The sequence below is a fragment of the Leptopilina heterotoma genome, unplaced genomic scaffold (assembly GCF_015476425.1).
Source record: "Leptopilina heterotoma isolate Lh14 unplaced genomic scaffold, ASM1547642v1 Lhet_134, whole genome shotgun sequence".
Lineage (NCBI taxonomy): Eukaryota > Metazoa > Arthropoda > Insecta > Hymenoptera > Figitidae > Leptopilina > Leptopilina heterotoma.
In genome coordinates this window covers 2,774,517-2,796,224 of record NW_025110853.1, presented here as the reverse complement: position 1 = coordinate 2,796,224, position 21,708 = coordinate 2,774,517, and the positions used below count along the sequence as shown (strand labels likewise).

Here is a 21,708-nt window from a genome sequence, read left to right as displayed (position 1 = left end):
AATTAGATTCGATAAAATTTGCAATTCTGCATAAATAGTAAATAAAGAAATCAATTCATCTAAATAAAAGTTCTCATAAAAGATAATTTTTCCGAAATGACAATTCGCCAACGAGCATTTCTATTTTATAAACTTCCGTCGAATAATGATTACCGCAATAATATTGTTTGCCTATAAATTTCCAATAGAAAAATATTTCTATTCAAAACAAAAAAGCGATCTTTTTTTCTTCTAAACTTCTAATTACAGTATAACAATAGCATTCACTCTGGTCAATTATTTTTTCCATTGAATTGAAATTAACCCAGAACTTTCTCATTCCAACAATAAAATCACTCGCACACCGTATAATTAACAATCGCGTTTTAATGTTTTCTAAAAAAAAATACCCCCCTTTTTTTGTTTACAGATGTTTCTCGCACGAATTGGATCTTTCCGGAATGCAGGTTGACGTTGCACTGCGAAAGTTTCAGACCTACTTTAGAATGCCAGGCGAAGCTCAAAAAATCGAACGATTAATGGAGGTGTTTAGTCAACGTTATTGTCAATGTAATCCCGATGTAATATCGAGGTTACGTTCGGCCGATACAATATTTGTTCTTGCATTCGCAATTATAATGCTCAACACGGATCTGCATACGCCGAACCTGAAACCAGAGCGTCGAATGAGAATGGAGGACTTTATTAAAAATTTACGCGGTATTGATGATTGCGGTGATATTGACAAGGATATTTTAATTGGCGTTTATGATAGAGTTAAGGCAAATGAATTTAAACCCGGTTCGGATCATGTGACGCAAGTTATGAAAGTGCAAGCGGGTTTTGTTGGCAAGAAACCAAATATGGCGCTACCACATCGTCGATTGGTGTGCTATTGCAGATTGTATGAAATTCCCGATATCTATAAAAAGGAACGATCTGGCGTTCATCAGAGGGAGGTGTTTCTATTTAATGATTTGTTGGTGGTGACGAAAATTTTGGGCAAGAAAAAAGGACGGCCAACATATACGTTTAGACAGAGTTTTCCGCTTTGTGGAATGGTCGTCACGCTCTTTGAAGTTCCTCGTAAGTTTACGTTTATTTATTACATTTTTAATAAATTTCATTTATTAAATGAATAGATAAAATAAATGCTATCACAGGTTAGGAAAATCAGGAAAATTTCAGGAAATTTTTTCAAAAGTATCTACTAGAAAAATAGAAAATTTCCAGAAATTATAAAAACAATAAGTATTTTTGGTCTACAAATTTTTTTTTATAAATTGTTGATCATTTTTAAATACTTTCATACTCGAATACAATAATTAAATAATAATTAACGATTTATGTACAAAATTATTTAAATTTCAAATAATCGAAGAGTTAAACAGTTTAATATTTTTGTTTAAATTATTGATTATAATTAACTTAGAAAAGAGTTTAGTTAAAAGCAGTTGCCATTTTTAGATGTAATAAATTCAAAAAAATGTTTTTAAAATAACATTTTTAAAAGTTTCAATAATTGCTGTGAAAAAACTTTTATAAACAAATAATTGAAATTTCTTTGGAAATAATTGAAATTTTCTAAAATTCTATTTAAAATTATTGAAATTTCCCAAAAATTCTAGGCAAAATAATTGTATTTTTTTAAAGAATTTTATTGAAATATTTTTAAATCAAATTTTTGCTTCAAAAAAATTTCTTTTTTTAATAATTGAACCCCTGTGGATTTTTTTTAGCAATCAGGGAAAAATTCAAAATTCTTTTTGGAAATCAGGAACATATCAGAACAAATGTAAATCAAATTTTTGTGACAACTCTATTACGCTTCTTTTACTTTTACTTTAAACCATTTTAAATACCTATATTTTATTTTTAAATAAAAATTTTTTATATTTACAATAATCACACTTTGTTTCAATTTTTTTCTCATCTGATTTAAATTTAAATTGAAATTAACAGGAAAAGCATGAGAATAATGAATGGAAAACTCCGAAAAAGCGGGAGTTTTTCAACGAAACCAAAATAAAATTGAAATTAGAATACAAATATGAAATGAAAGAAAAATAGAAAATTGAAATAAAAGATTAAAATAAAATTAGAAAATGTAATTAAGATTATAATTAAATGAAAAGAGTTTATAATGAAATGATTAAAAAAAAATAATTAATGATTTTTTTCTTAATTATTGCAGATTATCCTTATGGTATAAGACTGTCGCAACGTGTCGATGGGAAGGAATTGGTGACGTTTAATGCACGTAATGAGACCGATCGATACAAATTTGTCGAGGATTTGAAGGAGTCCATTAGCGAAATGGATGAAATGGAGACTTTGAGAATTGAGACCGAATTGGAACGACAAAAGAGTAGTAGAGGAACGAGGGGCAGTGCAGAGAATCGCGATTCAGGTGTTGCCGACGTGGAGGTTTGTCCTTGTCCCGGTTCCTGTTCTGAGAGATCAGAAACGACTGATATGGACAACCATTTGAAGAGATCTGCACTCAGCAATTCACTTCTCGATATCCACGAACAATGTGAGTTATATTTTTCACAATTTTCACTAAGAATCAATTTTTCCAGAAGTAAAAATTCCACATTTCCTCTCTTATGGAAGGAATTATTAAATTTATCAATTTCATGTAAATTATTTTTAGAAATCAAATGAAAACACTGTTATATAAAATAGAAAAATATTTTTACTTATAAATCGTTGATTATAAACGTTGCGAATATTTTCAGATCAATATGAAAACGTAAATTAAAAACTTTTGTACACGGATTTATTTTCCGTCAGCTGGCAATAAATGTAAATAATAAATAAAAATAGAAACTGATTTTAAAAATGAAAGGTAAAAAATTAAGAAAAGAGAGTAAGAAAAAAATTTAAAATTTAAAATTAAAACTGTAATTGAAAATATTAAATTTTTCCGTTAATTTGTTTTCAGTCGCCGGTGAAAAGCCGCAGCGTCGCGGTAGTGTCGGTTCATTGGACAGTGGAATGTCAATTTCATTTCAATCGACTTCCGCGAGTTCGATGAGTCAAGGAATGAAACATCATGGACAACATCATTCTATTCATCCGGGAGCGACAATTGCCGGCGTCAATAAAGGCTTATCACAGCAGCCGTCTTTTTTAGGAGGATTATTTAATAAACGTGAGAGAAAATTATCACAATCGGAGGATACCAGTCCCTACAGTCGTACCACCGAAGTCTAAATTCAATTTTTTGACAACGGGTTTTTAGGGAATAATTCTTTTTTCATTTTGACAAACGGGACTTCCTTGGATCTTCCGAGAGTTTAGAGAGTAGAATGTACAATTTTATTAAAAAAAAAAGAAAAGAAAAAAATATTAGTTGAACGGAATTGAAGATGCTCGTTTAACAGTCTCACATTCTAATTCATTTTTTTTTAATTTCTCATTCATTGATAAAACAAAAATTGTTTTTTCTTTAGGTGTGTTTCAACGAGTGCATTTTCTTTCCTTTTTGTTTTTGTACCGAAAAAATTTTAGAATCATACGAGAGCAATTTTTTTCTAGTCATACATTATTGTAAATATAAATGTCTCCTACCGGGGGTTAATAATTGCATCACAATGTTTTTTTAGAGTAATTCCATATATTTATATATAGTCGATGATTTTTTAAAAATTTTTTTTCTTTGCCACGCTTTTTGTTTTTAATATAAAGAAAAAAAGACTCTGGCACAAATGACTTTTTTTTAAATTACACGAAAGAGATGAAAATTATTATTGATTGGGCAGGATCCAATCAAAAAAAAAATTGTCCGAACATGGAGTGAAACTTTCGATTATTCGGGCATAATTTTCTTGTGTATAGTATTTATTCGCCTAAATAAGATATTTGGCTTTTATTTTTATTTTTTATTAATTTATAATCTGCGGTATAAATATGTGAATAATTTTTAATGTTCATGCGCATAATTCATTGTATTTTTTTTTCATTGACTTTAAATTATCATGTCATTTAAAGATTAAAAAACAATTGTACATATAAATAATTAACTTTGCAAAGGCTAATTTTTCTTTTTTTTTGACTTTTATGTGTCAAAAAAAAAATAGATATTAAGACGTACTAAAAAGGAAAATAAGTAAGTGGCGAAATTGATTGTTTTTCTTTTCAAAAAAAGAAAAAGAAAACAAAAAAACTTTGCTCCTAAATGCCAAACGAAACTGGTCCCTAAGTCTTATTAATATTTACAACCATTTTTGTAAAACACATTGCAGTATTATAGAATTATCTCTGAACACCGAACGCACTGATGTTTCTTGCGAAAATGAATTTTGACGAAATGACAATTTTAGTGAAGCAAATTTATATTAAAAAAAGGAAAATAAAAGAAAACACCAAATTGTTAACAATTGAAAAAAAGTGATTTTTTTCTTTAATAATTTTGGCCTCTTCTTTAAAGAATTTTGTCTAAAATTATAATTATATAATATTCTTTAGTGATTATAAATTTCGTTATTTCGTGTAATAAAGACGTTTTTTTCATAAAATAAGAGGTTCTAGCATGAAATGTAAAAAAAACGTTTTTCTACTGCCAAAGTAATAAAATTAAAAATTTGTGATTGAAATAACGAAACGAATTTCTCTCGCTAAATAAAATACGCAATTTTATTCACTATAATGCGTTCTTTTATCAATGTGTAAATATTCTTACTGATTGTATTACAAAAATAGGTATATCATTAATAAAATAATAAAAATACAACCGAATCTCAAAATTCGATAAATGGAATTTTTTTACACAATATTCCGTCTCTAATTTATTATTTGCGAGAAAAAGAAAATTTAATAAAAATTGTTCAAAATTGAAAAATTAAATAAAATTGCGATTTGTGAAAATTGAAATTTTTTACGATTTTAAAGAAATGATTTTCTTTTCAAATTCTGGGATTAACTTTTCATTATTAAATTTTTAACAAGAAGTACTTTCGTAATTGGAAAATAAGAATTATAAAGAAACATTTTTTAAAGTAACAAAAGTCAATAAAATTCATATTTGTACTAATTGCTGAAAAAACAAAATAAAATACTATTAAATAAATTTTAATCGCAATTGTTTAAAAAGATAAATGATTCTAAAAAAAAGTGGTCAATTTTAATAATCAATTCTTGGTAGTTTATTGTAGTATTCTTAAAATAAAAAATGACAAGCAAACAAAATATATCGAACGAAAAAGACTGTCGTTTAGTGATTTAATTTTTTTTGCAACTGGAAAAAATATTTGTTTCAAGAAAAAGAAAAACAAAATTTCAAATGTCCAAAAAACAAGAAAAAAAATGTTTTTTCAAAAATGATTAGAAAATGTTTCTTGAAAAACAAGAAACAATTAAAATGCCAGCCATATGTTGACAATATAAATTCACGCAAGTTAACAATAAGTCACTGAAACGTCAAACATTTTAATGATATTTAAGTAATTTAGCGATAATTGTAAATTATTATCATTGTAAATATATTATTAAAACGCCGGAATGAATATGAAAACGTTCGCATTACCGATAAAAAAAAACTTATCCGCAAGAGAAATTCGTAAATTGTAAATCGTCAACTAATAAAAAGAAAATTAAGGCCTATAATAATAGTTGTAATTTTTTAAAAATATCCTTTATCTGTTCTTGAAATTTTGATAATTTAAAAAAACATATCTCTAGATTAATTATTTTTCTTTGACAATCTTAAATCATTGTACTAATTTTGAGGTTATTTTTCTTTTTACTTATAAATTAATTAATAAACTTAATTTTCTGTCTTTAAACCACACATCAGTTCCTATTAATTAATTTAGAAAAAAATGAAAACTTAAACATCAGCGATTTATATTGAGAGTTGTTCCTCTTTGTCTATTTTAATTAGAGGTGTGCAAAATTCGAATCGAAAGAAAATTCGAATCGAAATACCAATTCGAAGTTTCGAGTTTCGAATTTCGAATTGGCCGATTCGAATCGAAAGAAAATTCGAATCGAACTACCAATTCGAAATTCGAAGTTTCGAATTTCGAATTGGCCGATTCGAATCGAAAGAAAATTCGAATCGAACTACCAATTCGAAATTCGAAGTTTCGAATTTCGAATTGGCCGATTCGAATCGAAAGTAAATTCGAATCGAACTAGCCAATTCGAAAATTGGAGTTTCGAATTGTACAACTCAACTCGGTTACTTTATTCGCACAATTAATTATTCTATAATTTTAATATATAAATAACATACAAATACCAATAACGTGTTGAAAGTGAAGAAAATATTTCGCTTATTGTTTGTAGTACATAAGGAAAAAAAATTATTTTGCAAATTTTTTGCTCAATTTTTAAAATAAATTTTCATTTATTTTAACAATTTAATAGCTAATATATAATTAAAAACCGCTGCTAAGTTGTATATTTTTTATAATTTTGGTACTCATTTCATGAACACTGCATTTCCTCATAGAGATAAAAATAATAGAAATATATTAATTACTTTTTATAAATATGGTAAAAGTGATTGGATTTTGGATCAATCAATGTATTTTTAAATACCCTACAAGATATTTACAATAATTTAATAGTTAAACAAAAATTTTTAAACACAAAAGTTGAGAAAATGTCATTTTCCAAAATTTTTGGTTTTTAAAATACCAATGATTTCGAAATTTATTATCGAATTAGGTTTAAAAATAGGTTAGGTCAATCGAATCGATTCTTAATGCTCTACAATTTGGTAACGATAATTTTAAAGTTACTTCTACGTTTTTCAACAAAATTTTCAAAAAGTCTCCGGTTAATATGGACGAAAAATGATGAACAAAAAGTTTTGAACGTTCAAATGAACGAAATATTTTTTGTTAAAAATATTTTCATAGATTATTGATTACAATTCAAATTAAAAACTCAAATTTTACATTTAGAAACATTATAATTAATTTGCTTAATGGTGACGCAAAATTATAGTAACAAAAATTTGATTTGAAGAAGAAATAAATAAATTTCGTTCATTTGAACGTTCAAAACTTTAACCTCCTGAAAAATGTTCAATTAGGGACCAAAAGATGCATCTAAAAAAACTCTACAAAACTAAAGAAAAACATTTATAGGTGTCCTAACATTTTTTTAAAGTTATGGGCAAAAAACGTTTTTTTGCAAAATTAAAAATTCAAAAAAAAAATTAGTTAAACTTTATTAATCTATCATAAAGTACTTTCATATGTGGACGTCCACATGAAAAGAGCCCATATTGTCGGTTCTAGTTTTCGAGATAATCGCAATTTAGTAATTTTGGAGCAAAATCTTAATTTTTTTTTATTTTTTATTATCTATCTACATGCTTTGGCAAGTCGAATCAAGCGGTTTTCATTAATTTATCGATAATTTAACTGTTTGATTTCATTGGTTCTTTAGAAAAATGAAAAGGGCCCATTTTGTCAGTCATTTGCAAAGGTAATCCGTATTTTAAAAATGGAGGTGCGGAAAAATTTAAAACCTCTTGATTTTTCATCTCTAAGGTGTCCTGAACTGAAAACAATTCTTATCTGAATAACTTCCCAAAAGAACCAGAGATATTGATGTTAGAGTCTTTTTTCTCGTAATTGTCGAAATGAAAATTTGGATATTGCGTCAATTTTTTCATAATAGAGACTGTAAAAAATTTTTTAATAAGTTTAATATATATTTTTTTTCTTTAAATGACACAATAAAATTGTACCTAATCATTAATCTTGTAAAAAAATGGTTTTTTAATAGAAAAACTGTCCTTTTTAAAAAAGGGCCCATATTGTCGGTTTTTAAATTAATTAGTTAATTAAGGGGGGGGGGTGGTTCTAAAAATTTAAAACCTGTTGGTTTTCTATCTTCAAGGTGCCCTGAACTGGAAACAATGCTTATCTGAATAACTTCCAAGAAGAACCAGAGATACAACAATTGGTTGGTATCGCAATCTTTAATTTCGTTTTTCTCGAAATGAGGTTTATTTGGCGTTCTAAACTTTAAAATTCCGTAACTCAGCGAATTTTTAACCAAAAAAGTTCTGAGACCACTCAAAATTTAATTTCATTTAATTTCATTTAGTAACAAATAGTTACTGTTAATAAATACAATTTCCAATTCTAAGAATTATTTTTTTATATAAAAATTGTAATTTAATGTTTCAAGAAAAATTGAAGAATTTTTGTATAATTTGAAAAAATTATTTTTTGTGGAATTTTAATTTATAAATAGGTATGATTATAATTCTTAAAAATTTTAATTGTTTTAATTTAAAATTTTTAATTAGTTTGTGTATATATTTGAATTTTCGGAAATATTGAAAATATTGAAAATAATTCAATTCTTTGCAAGAATTCAATTATTTTCATAAATAATAACGATTTTCGTAAAAATTAAATTATTTTTAAACAAAATTTTAATAAAATTTTACGAATAAATACAATTATTTTCTAAAATTTTAATAAATACTTCAAAACAATTTAATTATTTTCTTAAATAGAAATAGATTTTAATGTTTGCAAAAATTCAATTATTTTCAAAAAAATTTCAAGAATGATTTCAATTTTTTTCTCATTTCGTTATAAAATCTTTGCAAAAATTCAATTATTTTTAATACAATTTTAATAAAATTTCAAAAATTTTCAATTAAAATTCTTTAAGAATTCTTTGAGATTTCTGTCAAAATAATTGTGCAAATAAAATAACCGAGTTGAGTTGTACAATTCGAAACTCCGATTTTCGAATCGGCCAATTGGTAGTTCGATTCGAATTTACTTTCGATTCGAATCGGCCAATTCGAAATTCGAAACTTCGAATTTCGAATTGGTATTTCGATTCGAATTTTCTTTCGATTCGAATTGGCTAATTCGAAATTCGAAATTCGAAACTTCGAATTGGTATTTCGATTCGAATTTTCTTTCGATTCGAATTTTCTGTTGTCGAGTCGAATAATTTTCGATTTGACTCGATTAAATGCACACCTCTAATTTTAATTATAAAAATTATAAACAAAATTCACAAAATTTTTTGCTGCTTACGGTGTATTTCTTCAGAACGCGTAATTTTTGTATTATTAAATTTGTAAAGACTAATAATCCTGCAGATTTTTTAAAAATAAATTTAGTCTATTTTTTCATTCATATGTAATTATACTTATACATATAATATCTATAATAATAAACATAAAATTATATTTACTTACACGAGATTGTATTTTCACCACATAAAATTTTCTTTTAAATTTTAAAGGAAATTGAAAAGGAAACCAGAATAATTTATAAACAATTTTTTCCCCGGAAGCAGGCGTACAAACAAAGTGCATGAATTCTTAATTACCGGACAAATATATCCTGATTGGCTGTAAGTGCGTCCATTTATGCTGAATTCGAAAATTCGCGCCCAATTCAACTAATGAGAATTGCTTATTTTGCGTGAGCGACTAATGTGTATTCGCCTTAACGATTGTGGATTGGCATTACTTTTTGCGCTCGAATACCGCAGTTTGTTGAAAGCGTGTTGATGTAGTAAACATTGTTCGTAATTAATTAGTCAAATTTATATAATCGAAGAATTACAAGTGTTCTTGCAGGAGTTTAATATTAAGTAAAAAATTAACTTTATTTCGTTGATCATATGGCGATTTCCGGGCGTAAAAAATCTTTATTGTTTTTATAATTTCTAGACGCCGCGCCGGGTCGCTTCTCTGTTAGACAATCGCGACAAATTATTGTTCTTTTGCATTCGATAATTAAATTATTAACTTGTATTATTAAGTCATCAGAGCAAATAAAACATTGTTCAATGGAACTTTTAATCTACATATTTTTTCACTGAAAGTTTCGTGTTGTTATCGACGCCATGTGCTCTTGTATACATTAGGCCACGTGTCGGACGTCAATTTTAATTTCCCGATTAGATTTTTTGTTTCGAACAGTAAAGTAATTCTGAATTTTTGTAAAGAAGTTTATAAAAATAGTGTGCTTAATAGTGGAATTGTTTGTAGAGAATGCAGTCGCAAAATTGTTAAACATTTTGGAAACAAATGAACTGACAGCATTGTTAGATTTTACAAGAAATATTAATGTATTTAGACATGAAAAAACATTTCTGTTTACTGTTAATTATAAATAGTTTTTGGTAAAGTGTTGAGAAATTATATTTTGATCCTGTTGCGCGTTGATCGAAAGTGTGCGGAGAAATATCAAAATGGAAATTGTACGTCACCCGGAACGGCCTGATACTTGTATTTATTATCTACTTTTCAAATATCCATCTACAAAAAGGCGATCAAAGAAAAGTTAGTAACTTTTTAATTTTCTTAAAGTTTTGAATCTTCACATGAACGAAAAATTTGTTTCTCTTAAAATATTTTGGACAGCCAATATTTTTAACAATTACTATACTGAAAAAGAGAAACAATGTAAAAATAACATTTATTTAGTACAATTCGTTAATCCTTATTAATAAAATCAGACTTTTGTCTGTACATTGCATAGAATTCAAAATTTCTATTATATTCCTTATTTTTACACTCTAAGGAATGCGAAAATACTATTAAGAGAATTATGTGTGTATGTGTATATGTGTGTATGTGTGTATGTGTGTATGTATGTCCGCAAATTTTCGACCGCGTATCACGGAAAAACGGTTCGATCGTTTGAAGTGAAACTTGGCAGTCTTTTAGGCATTAGCCTAACTTAAAATCCTAGCGATAGTAGATTAAAAAATATTAATATGGACGAAAGTTATGCCATTTTTTCAAAAATTCGAAAATTCGAAATTTTTAGTTTTTTAATATACTTTAGTGAATTGTACTTAAACTTGGTACAGGGTTAATTTTAGTGTTTCTTATTAAGATTTAATCGTCAGAATAATAAAATTTTGAATAACAAATAAAAAGTGTTAGATTTAAATATTGAAAAATTAAAAAATTAAAAGTTTAAAAATTGAAATTTTTTTGTAATTAATTTTTATACGGTTGTATTTCTTAGGTCAACAATAAAAATTTGTTGTTGAAATCATAAGTTTACTTTCTTAAAAAAATTCTATTAGGTCAGAATATTAACAATATCCATATAATTAATATGAGACTTTTGTCAGTATATTGCACAGAATTCAAAATTGCTATTATATTATATTAATTAATGATCAAAAAATGAAAAACTCAAATTTCATTCTGATGACTAAATTGTAATAAAAAATACTAAAATTAACCCTGTATCAAATTTAAGTAAAATTGATGACAATAATTATTTCAAAAGATTAATTTTGAATTTTAAAAATTTTGATAATATATAGCACTACCTGTCGTACCCGTCTTCGACGGGTTTTAGTTTCTACCAATACATTTAACAATGTTTCTACCAATCTGGAAAATCAAAAATACCCGGGAATTTAATTTCACCGGAAAATTAATAATTAGTAACCATTAGCTATTTCGGTAGTATAATTATACTATTTGAATAGTCTCCACCCTTTAGCAAAAAATCAAAAATTATCAAAAATTCGAGAAACCGAATTTCTTAAAATTTAACATTTTTTTCTTCTCTTTTATATCATTAAGCTTCATTATTTTTGTACTCTTCAAAAATACTTTACTTATATTTAATAGTCTCCACCCTTTGGTAAAAAATCTAAAATTATGGAAAATTAGCAAAAATTCAAAAAACGGAATTTCTTAAAATTCAACATTTTTTCTTCTATTTTATGGCTTTTGGCTTCATTATTTTTGGGCTCTTTAAAAATACTTAACCTAATTTGTTATCTCCACCCTTTGGTAAAAAATCTAAAATTATGGAAAAATAGCAAAAATGCAAAAAAATGAATTTCTTAAAATTCAACATTTTTCCTTCTTTTTATGGCATTTAGCTTTATTATTTTTGTGCTCTTAAAAATACTTTACTTATTCAATAGTCTCCACCCTTCGGTAAAAAATCTAAAATTATGGAAAATTAGCAAAAATTCAAAAAACCGAATTTCTTAAAATTTAACATTTTTTCTTCTTTTTTATGGCATTTAGCTTAATTATTTTGGTTTAATGTAGCAAATTTCTTACTTTACATACTGATCTTTAAATAAAAAACTTTAATAACTTTTCCTGAAAAGCTTGCTTAAAGATTAAAAATCACTATTTTCTTAGAAAAAAGTTGATCTAAAAAAACGAAAAAAAATTTCAAAATACGTCTTTTTTAAAAATTTTATTGTAGAAATGGGTTTTATTTATCTGAAAAAGTTAGCTAATGATAGTTTTGCATTTATTTTACAAAAGATAAAAAATTTGCATTTTTTTGATTTTTCGAATTTTTTGGAAAAATGTCATAACTTTCGTTCAAGTTAATATTTTTTAATCGGATAAGGCTATGATTGTAAGTTACGTTAATACCTAATAGTAATATAATATCTTATTTAAAAGTTTTTATTTCGATCTAATAAAAATTTATTTCGTTTAAATAATTTTATTTAGTTAAATCAAATAAATCTTAATTGGATTAATTAAATAAATACTTGACTCTAATAAATGAATTTATTTAACACAAATAATTTCTAAATTTTATATTTTTTTATGGATTGCTTCTAAACTTTCTATAGTTGAGTATAACATGTTATTTATTAACATTTTAGCATAATTTTGCAAAAAATAATACTTTGTAACTAAAATGGAAATATAAAAATATTTTTAAAAAATCGAAAATTTCTAAATTTTACATTTTTCAATGGATAGCTTTTAAACTTTATATAATTGAATATTACATATTATTTAGTCACATTTTAGCATAATTTTTCAAAAATACTTTCTTATAACGAAGATGTAAGTATAAAAATGTTTTGAATATCAAAAAATTGAAAAAATTATCTTGATACCAATTGCTATGAAGCTTAATTCAATAGTATTTGTGGGCTCTCTGATTTAACTTTTAGAGATATCTTGATCAATGTAAAGACAAAAGTTAAACACGGTGTTTATTTTGGTTTAAAACATTTTCCGGCTTTGTCCAAATTTTTCCTGGTTTATTCGACGGGTGTTTTTTAATAATACATTTAACAGGGTGTCTACCAACCAGAAAAGACGTAAAATATCAGGGAATTTAATGTAACCGAGAAAAACTGGATCTACTTGCTATACAATTAGTTCGAATTAGACTGTACTATAACTCAAAAAACTGGAGGAAATTTTAGATTGATTTTAATACATTATATTGATTGAAGTACTACAAATTGAGAAATATTGTTTTCTGCATTTGAATTAGTTAAAAATAACTAATTTGATAATAAAAAGTCGGTCACTGTTTCAAATGGTATTATTTTCCTAATGAAATAGACAATAGTAACTAATTATTATTTTTTCCCTGTCAAATCAAATTCCCGGCTATTTTCCGGTTTTCTAGGTTGGTAGATACACTGTTAAGTGCATTATCAGAAACTACAACCCGTCGAAGACGGGTACGACAGCTAGTATTTTAATATTTTTCACTGCCAAATGATTCAAATTATTTTTATTTTTAATCTAAATTAAAATTTTGTTTATAATATTGTGTCATGTATTAAAAAAAATTTATAAAGTTTCAAAACGACAGAAGAGTAATAGAGGAACGATGGGCAGTGCAGAGAATCGCGATTCAGGTGTTGCCGACGTGGAGGTTTGTTCTTATCCCGGTTCCTCTTCTGAGAGATCAGAAACGACTGATATGGACAACCATTTGAAGAGATCTGCACTCAGCAATTCACTTCTCGATATCCACGAACAATGTGAGTTATACTTTTCACAATATTATCACTAAAAATCAATTTTTCGAAAATTAAATGTCACATTTTCAAAATGTTTAATTGTTTAATTACGTATATGATTTTTCTACTTAATTTTTAAAAAAATTTACATACAAAAAATATTTAGTTCATTTGAACGTTGAGAATTTTTGGAACTTTAATGTACGCACCGAGTGCGTACAATTAAATTATGAGGGCTCGAACCAGTGAAAGTATTTAAAAATACGGACTTTACGGGCCATTTTAGGACCAATTACTGACAAAAATATAACCGGCATACGAGTCAAATAAGAGAACCTTTTACTTAAAATTATAAATTAAATTGTTTCATATATCTATAAAACATGAAGATATTTCTTCAAGTTATATTATATCAATATTGTTACTGTAAGTTCTTCAAAATTATTCTCATCATTTTGATTCAATTATTTTTTTCTAAAATTTTTAACTAAAATTCTTCTCTAAATAAATTATTTTTAATAATTTTTTAAAAAGTCCTTTGAGAATTTTCAACTCCATTTGTTTACAATTCAATTCAATTCAATTTTTATTGAATAATTGAATTCTTCTTAAAATTTAATTCTCATGAAGAATTTTATTCACCAAATTTTTAAGAATAATTACATTTTTCGAGAAATTCGATTTAAATTGTATTAAAAATAATTGAAATTCTGAGATGAGATTTATTATTTACGAAAATAATTGAATTCTTGTTTAATTTTTATTATTTATTCAATTAATATCTTTCAAACAAATCAAAATCAAAATTCAATTACTTTTAAAATTTCACGCTACATTGCTTTTAATATACAATAATTATTATCTAAAACTTTATCTGAAATTCAAATTTTACATAAATTCTTATTAAAAAGTTCTATGAGAATTCAATTATTTAATTGCAAAAATAAATAATTTATTAAATAATTGAAAACTTCTTTATTGAATTCTTATAAAGGGCATTATAAAATTTTTTAAATAAATTGAATGGGTACAAAGAATTTTATTAAAATTTTTCAAAATAATCGAATTCCTAAGAAGAATTTGATTATTAATTAAAATAATTCAACCCTTGTCATGAATTTGATAAAACTTTTTTTAAATAATTGATTTTTTCCGAAAATTTTTATAAAAATAATTGTGTTTTAAATAATTTCATTCCTGTAAAAATTTTATTATTTATGAAAATAATTAAATGTTTGCAAGAATTTTTTAAAAAAAAATGTGTTTAATACAATTTAAAATTGTCTTAAAAATAATTAAAATAATTTTATAAAGATCATTTTAAATAATTGATTTTTTTCGAAAAATTTTATGAAAATTGTGTTTTAAAATAACTAAATTCCTGTGAAAATTTTATTCTATTTATGACAATAATTCTTATGACGAATTTTATTCAAATTTTTAGGAATAATTACATTTTTCGAGGAATTCGATTAAAACTGTATTAAAAATCATTCTTTCCGAGTCAAATAAGAGACTCGGAAAGAATGATTTTTTTCTCACATATGTATTAAGAATAATTGAAATTCTGCAATGAGTCTTATTATTTATGAAAATAATTGAATTATTGCAAAGAATTTTATAAAAAAGTTGCAAGTAATTGATTTTTTTCGAAAAAATGTATGCAAATTCTATTTTTAATAATTGAATTCCTGTGAAATTCTCATTATTTATGAAAATAATTAAATGTTTGCGTAGAATTTTATTAAAATATTTTTAAATAATTGAATTCTTTTGGAAAATTTTATTAAAATACTAACTGTGTCTAACGGTCAGGGAAGTCATGGAAAAATTTCATTCAAAGTCAGTGAAATATCTATAAATTTCTATAAAAATTAAAATTTTTTTAATCTAACAAAACTTAAAAGATTTTTATTACTATTTGTTTCTATCATTAGATATTAATTTATTGTTAAATATCTTAAATATGTCAGTTACCATATTTTTGTCCCAAGAAAGCAAAAATATAATAATTAGTAAAAAGTCAGGGAATAAAGTCATGGAGAAGTCAGGGAATTTTTTTTCTCAATCTTTGTTAGATACCCTGAATAGTAGTTATTGAAAATCATTTAATTAATTAAGAAAAATTTTTGAAAATATTTAAAATTTTGCAAAGAGTTTTATTAAAATTTTTGGAAATCCTAATTGAATTTCGGAGAAGAATTTTATTACTTTTGAAAATAATTGAATTCGTGCTTTTTCAATCAAATTACGTACTTTATGGACCATTTTTTTTAAACTGACTTTTACGGACTTCAAGCAAATTTACGGACCTAGTTTGAGCCCTGAATTATTAATAAAATTATAAATAATTCAATATATAGACATTTTATTTCATAAATTTAAAATAAATATAACAAAATACAATAATGAAAAAATAAAAAAATGCGACAATTACATTGTATTATGTAAATATAATGAAAATTAATGATTTAAATTTAAATTGATATAAAAAAGTGAACTTAAACGGTACTTTTTGACTTTGTCAATTTTGTCTTCTTTCTCAGTTCTTTTAATTTGTCACGTAAACTGTTTCTTATGTTCACATCCGTCGTTAATTTCCAATCGAATTTTCTTGCATGTGAACGAACGAATTCTGGAAAAAAACATTTTAGAATATTATTGAAAGACTTATTTTTAATTATTAGTGAAACTAAAAACTCACTGAGCATAACTTCCACAGCAATTGTTGGAAGACGTGGCCTTTTTCTATCTTCTTCGTCTGATGCTTTTCCATCTAGTGATGCTTTTCTTAACGCCTCAGAGATAAATAATTCACACATTATTCCTCTAGCTAGAATATTTGCACTTTGAGCACGTGAAGTTATTCTTCTCAATGCCAAACTGTTAATGAATACTCCGCTACTTTCGCCCAATTCAATCACCTGTCAATGTCAGGAATCATCAAAAATAAGAATTAAAAAACTTATATTTAACTTCTAGAAAGCAAAATATTTATATTTATTACCATTTTATTATCGAAATTTTCGGCTTTATTTTTCATCATCCACAAGTCTTCGGGTGCAATTTTATCTTCTTTTATAAGAACATCAATTGGAGTTGATTGTCCTTCTTCCATTTCTTCTTGGAAGGGAAAATAATCTATATAATCGTATTCTTCTTTAATAACCACCATGGGAGAATGTGAATCGTTTTGTATGTTATCTTCATGAGGTTGATTTTCTGCCGCAGTCTCGTAAGCCATTCTCTCACATTCGGGAGACGTTTCTCTATAATTCGCCTCTTCTAGACTCTGAATAGAATATTGGACATGAAAGAAAGTTGTAATTATTTAAAAATCAAGGAAACCCACAAAAAATTAGTAAAAACGAGACTAAACAAAGAAAACATGAAAAAACAGAAAGCAAGAAAGAACCAACCAACAGGCTTCGCACTCATCTACTAAAACCTACTATTTACTACTTTTTTTACGTTATACATACTAATATTTGAATACTTTTTCAGATTCCAGTTACTAAAAGCTACTATTTCTGCATTTATTTAGAATTTCCACTACTTTAAATTCGCTAATACTAGAAATAAAACAATTATTCTCAAAAATTATAATCAAATTCTTTAAAATGATTCAATTATTTTCAAAAAATATTCGAAATTCAATTATTTTCAATATCTAGTATTTTCATGAAATTTCGCAAAAGAATTCAATTATTTAAAAAAAATTGATAAAGTTCATCCAAAATTCAATTATTTTCATAAATAATAAAGTTTCCAGAAGAATTCAATTAATTTAGAATAACATTTTCAAAAAAATTTCGAAAAAATCAATTACCTATTTAACAAAATTTTTATACAATTCTTCACAATAATACAAATACTTTCACTAATAATAACATTTTTCATGGAAATTCAATTTTTTAAAAAAAATTTTGATAAAATTCTAAGCTAGAATTCAAATATTTTCATAAAAATAATAAAACTCATCGAAGAATTTCAATTATTTTCAATACTATTTTAAATTAATTAATCGAAAAATTGAATTATTTTCACAAATAAAGTTTTCATAATATTTATTATATTATGAAGAATTAAATTACATACAGTAGAGACCCCATTATCCGGACTAATGGATGCAGGCACCTATCCGGATAATCGAAAAAGTACAAAATAAACTAATTTTCGATTTTTAATTTTAGGTATTTATTTCAATATGTATTTATATAAGACTGAAACGAAATAAGATTTATAAAGTCAAGATTAATAAATGTTTAGTAAGAAATATTTCAAAAGATTTACATAAATATTTTCTTAAAATCATTAAAATACATTAAAACGCACGAAGTTGAAGTCCACAACGTTGATCAACGAACAAAATTTGTTTAATCTATTCCAATATTTATTTTAATTCAATATTTAATTGTATAACAATTATTATCAGATCATAAACATCGCAGTCTATTTTTTTCTAAATATTTTTATGGCAATATTGCTGCGTTATCTTTTATTAATTTACTAAGTGCACAATTTTTTTCGTTGATAAACGTTGTGGACTTCAATGCCGTAAAACACAACATTTCGTGTGAAAATTCAAAATTTATGGTATTACATGCTTATACGCTTTAAAATTTTTAAAAAAATATTTGAAATCTGTCCGGATAATCGAAAATCCGGATAATGGGGTTTCTACTGTATTTTCAAAACTAACAAAATTTTTCAAAGAAATTCAATTCTGTTTAAACATTTTAATAAAATTTTTTGCAATAATTCAATTATTTTCATAAATAATAAAATTCATCGCAGGATTTTAATTATTTTTAATACAATTTTACAGGAATTGCTCAAAAATTTTTTTTTAATTTCTTTGGAAGAATTCACAGGAATTCAATTTTTTTCAAATATTTTAATAAAATTGTTCGAAAGAAATCAATTATTTTAAATATAATTTAAATTAAATTATTTTAAAATATTCTCTCTTTGCAAAATTCAATTAATTTTACAAATAACAATATTCGTCACAATAAGAATTTAATTATTTTTAAAAGTAATAAATTTCTGCTTGGAAATTCAATTATTTTAAAAAATTCTAATAAAATCGTTCGCAATAATTCACTTATTTTCATAAATAATAAAATGTTTTTTAGGAATTTAATTATTTTCAAGAAATTTAACAAAATATCACATAAGCATTCAATTATTGTCAAAAATTTTAACAGAATCTTTGTAAAATTTAATTATTTTTAAAAATTTTTCGCAACTCAATGATTTTCAATTAATGAATTCAATTATCAGGGTGGCCGCAAGATTGACTTTATCAATTTCCCTGACATTTCCCTGACATTTTACTGACATGACAACGAATTTCCCTGACAAACATTTTTTTGTTTAGAGCAAAAAATGTATTGCATGACCGTCTTAATTTCTTTAATTGCCCTGACAAATTAAAATATTTCCTGACATTTCCCTGACTTTACTGACAAAAATTTTTTTTCCTGACATTTCCCTTCTTCTTTAACTGCCCTGACAAAAAAATTTTTCCTGACATTTCCCTGACTTTACTGACAAAAAATTTTTTTCCTGACATTTCCCTGACTTTACTGACAAAATATTTTTTTCCCTGACTTTACTGACATGTGGCCACCCTGATTATTTTAAAAATTTTATAAAATTCTTCGCAAGAATTAAATTATTTCTTATAAATACAGTGTGGCCACATGTCAGTAAAGTCAGGGAAATGTCAGGGAAACAAATTTTTGTCAGAGAAATTAAGAAAATTGAGAATTTTTTCGACTTATTTTCAAAAATTGTGACTTTTTTGACTTTTCTTTCAAACATTTCAAGTATTCATTTACAATTTTTAAAAATCATTTTTTGAAAAATTTTAATTGCAAATTTTGAAAATAATTGAAATATCAAAAATTTTAATGAAAAATCTTTAAAGGTAAATTTAAAAATGAAAATTAATGAAAATTAGGTAGCTTCTAATTTTTTAAAATTCAATGTTTTCAGTATTTTCAATTACATATTTCCAAAAATTCAAATACATACAAAAATAATAACATTTTAGAATTCTTTTTAACATTTTGGAGAATACAATCAAGTTCAAAATTTTTAATTAAAATTTTAAAAAAAGTTAATTAGTTTTATAAATTATAAAAAAAAATTTTAAGAAATTCAATTATTTTCGAAAAATTACATTAAAATATTTTTAAAAACTAATTATTAAAATTGTTTTATTAATAATTTTTTAAGATTCAATTATCTTCTAACGATGTAAAGAAAAATTTATGAAAATTTACTTATTTTGGAGTTATTGAAATTTTTGAGAAATCATGGTTCTGTTTATAATTAAAATTCTTCAAAAATTTGATCATTTTTATTTATATTTTTCAAAAATTCAATTATTTTTAAAAGATTTTACCAAATTTTAATTGTTTGGAAATTATTCAAAATTGAAAAACTATTATATTTATATAATTACAATTATTATAAAAAATTTAATTTTTGTTTTTAAATAATTAAATTCTAGAAGAACTTTTGGGAAATTATTTTAATTAATTGATTCAGAGATGAAGTTTACTTGAAAATTATAAAAAATAATTGAATTCAGGAAGGGTTATAATTGTAATTTTTAGAAATTTTTCAAATTCATAAATTTTACCCATTTTCCGTAAACATTCATATTTTCCTGTAAAAAGAATTTTGTCAGGGAAAGTAATTTTAATGTCAGCAAATTGTCAGGGAAATTAATAAACTGAAACTTGTGGCCACCCTGAAATATTAAAATTCTTTAATAAATACTACAATTCGTTGCATGAATTCAATTTATTAGCAGCAGGATAAGAAAGAAGTAGATATTTTTTATGAAAATTAGGATAAAGTCAGGAAAATAAAATATAGAATGGAATTTTTGTCAGTTTTGTGAAGTGCCTAAAACGTGTTTTTTTGTCGTCAAGTTTAATTTTTCGAATAAAAATTGTTTACTACTTCTTTTAGTTTGAAAGCTACTTTTCCCTACTTTTTTAAAAATTAATTATCGAGTGCAAAGTCTGAAAAAATCAATTTTTAAATAATCCTAATTAAAATTTTTACATACCTTTTTTATTTCTAAAAGTTCCTCATAGGCTTTTTGTGCATAACTCAGAGCACTGTCAACCTTAGCCAATAAGTACTCGTTTCTTTCCTTTTTTGCATCTTTTTCTAATTTTATAACCATTGCAATATTCCCTTCGTTTCTCTCTTTGTTATATTTTTCACTATCGTCTATTTTTTTCAATCTATTGCTCATTTCGTTTTGTTATGATTTCCTTCACATTCTAAAATAAGATTTTTTTCCTATTTAGAACAATTTATTTGAAAACATTCGGAAAAATCAAACATTTAAATTTGAGAAATTATTCAAATAAAAGCGAAATTTCATAAATATTTATCTATGAAATTTAGAAATATTATAAATAATAGAGAATAATATAGAATACATATAAAAATGTAAATAAGACTTACGAAAATTCAATGTTAACGAGATGAAAAAATTTGATGAAAAATGATAAATAAGTTCACGGTTTTTTGGTTTTTTTTTCTTCCTCTGAGTATAGCAACAAAGAATCTGATTTTCTTTTTTTTAACAAATATATTCGTTCGTTTTTTGTTTTCTCTGCGAGAAAAACAATACTGATGTTAAACAATCACTATCCTCTTCGTTTAGATCGTTTAAGGGGATGTCAAAGTCGATTGGATTTTTGCATTGAGCTTCAATGGGAAAATCGCATCGACTTTGACATCCCCTTAATAGATGATTGGGAAAAAATAAAATATCGCAACACAATAAACGGAGATATTTTGACTTTCACGGACAATTTTCATAAATTATAGACCGTAAATTATATTTATTTAGCCTTTTTTTGGAAAATTGAAATAATTATTTACCGGCTTTAAAAGTTTAGCTTTATTTTTATATTTTTAGGTTATGTTTCTCTTTTCTAACTTTCGATTGTCGTTGTAGTTTGAAATTAAATAAAC

General features: G+C 24.8%; 3 protein-coding genes across 11 annotated transcripts in view; 2 read left to right on the top strand and 1 right to left on the bottom strand.

Moving 5' to 3' along the window:
* Positions 1-3,689, top strand: part of LOC122513089 (IQ motif and SEC7 domain-containing protein 1-like) — a 160,791-nt gene extending 157,102 nt beyond the window's left edge. For all 8 annotated transcript variants that reach the window (XM_043629329.1, XM_043629331.1, XM_043629337.1 and 5 more), the window contains 3 exons: positions 410-1,065; positions 2,174-2,515; positions 2,927-3,689. In XM_043629329.1, the coding sequence (XP_043485264.1) occupies positions 410-1,065; positions 2,174-2,515; positions 2,927-3,198 (1,270 nt within the window). In that variant the 3' untranslated portion in view covers positions 3,199-3,689. The remainder of the gene's footprint in view (positions 1-409; positions 1,066-2,173; positions 2,516-2,926) is intronic.
* A 5,508-nt stretch (positions 3,690-9,197) lies between these two features.
* Positions 9,198-13,748, top strand: LOC122513140. The gene is made up of 2 exons (XM_043629413.1): positions 9,198-10,267; positions 13,531-13,748. Exons 1-2 carry the CDS (start codon positions 10,177-10,179, stop codon positions 13,746-13,748), a joined length of 309 nt encoding a protein of 102 aa, XP_043485348.1. The 5' UTR covers positions 9,198-10,176.
* Positions 13,749-16,046: 2,298 nt separating this feature from the next.
* Positions 16,047-21,691, bottom strand: LOC122513096. 2 transcript variants are annotated; one of them, XM_043629345.1, is made up of 6 exons: positions 21,616-21,691; positions 21,193-21,343; positions 20,786-21,005; positions 16,703-16,987; positions 16,400-16,619; positions 16,047-16,330 (listed from the first exon to the last, which is right to left on the bottom strand). In XM_043629345.1, the coding sequence occupies exons 3-6, from the start codon at positions 20,975-20,977 to the stop codon at positions 16,197-16,199; spliced, it is 831 nt and encodes a 276-aa protein (XP_043485280.1). In that variant the 5' UTR covers positions 20,978-21,005; positions 21,193-21,343; positions 21,616-21,691; the 3' UTR covers positions 16,047-16,196. The 2 variants fall into 2 exon arrangements, with proteins under 2 accessions (XP_043485280.1, XP_043485279.1); XM_043629344.1 differs by lacking the exon at positions 21,616-21,691 and having other exon boundaries at positions 21,193-21,416.
* Between the last annotated feature and the right edge of the window lie 17 nt (positions 21,692-21,708).

Excerpts from the sequence above, each read along its gene's own strand:
- LOC122513140 (XM_043629413.1), top strand. The coding sequence starts at position 10,177 with ATGGAAATTGTACGTCACCCGGAACGGCCTGATACTTGTATTTATTAT. Across the intron at positions 10,268-13,530 it reads AAAAAGGCGATCAAAGAAAA|TTTCAAAACGACAGAAGAGT; the intron begins GTTAGTAACTTT and ends AAATTTATAAAG.
- LOC122513096 (XM_043629345.1), bottom strand. The coding sequence starts at position 20,977 with ATGAGCAATAGATTGAAAAAAATAGACGATAGTGAAAAATATAACAAA. Across the intron at positions 16,988-20,785 it reads AACTTTTAGAAATAAAAAAG|AGTCTAGAAGAGGCGAATTA; the intron begins GTATGTAAAAAT and ends TATTCTATTCAG. Across the intron at positions 16,331-16,399 it reads TGCTGTGGAAGTTATGCTCA|AATTCGTTCGTTCACATGCA; the intron begins GTGAGTTTTTAG and ends GTTTTTTTCCAG.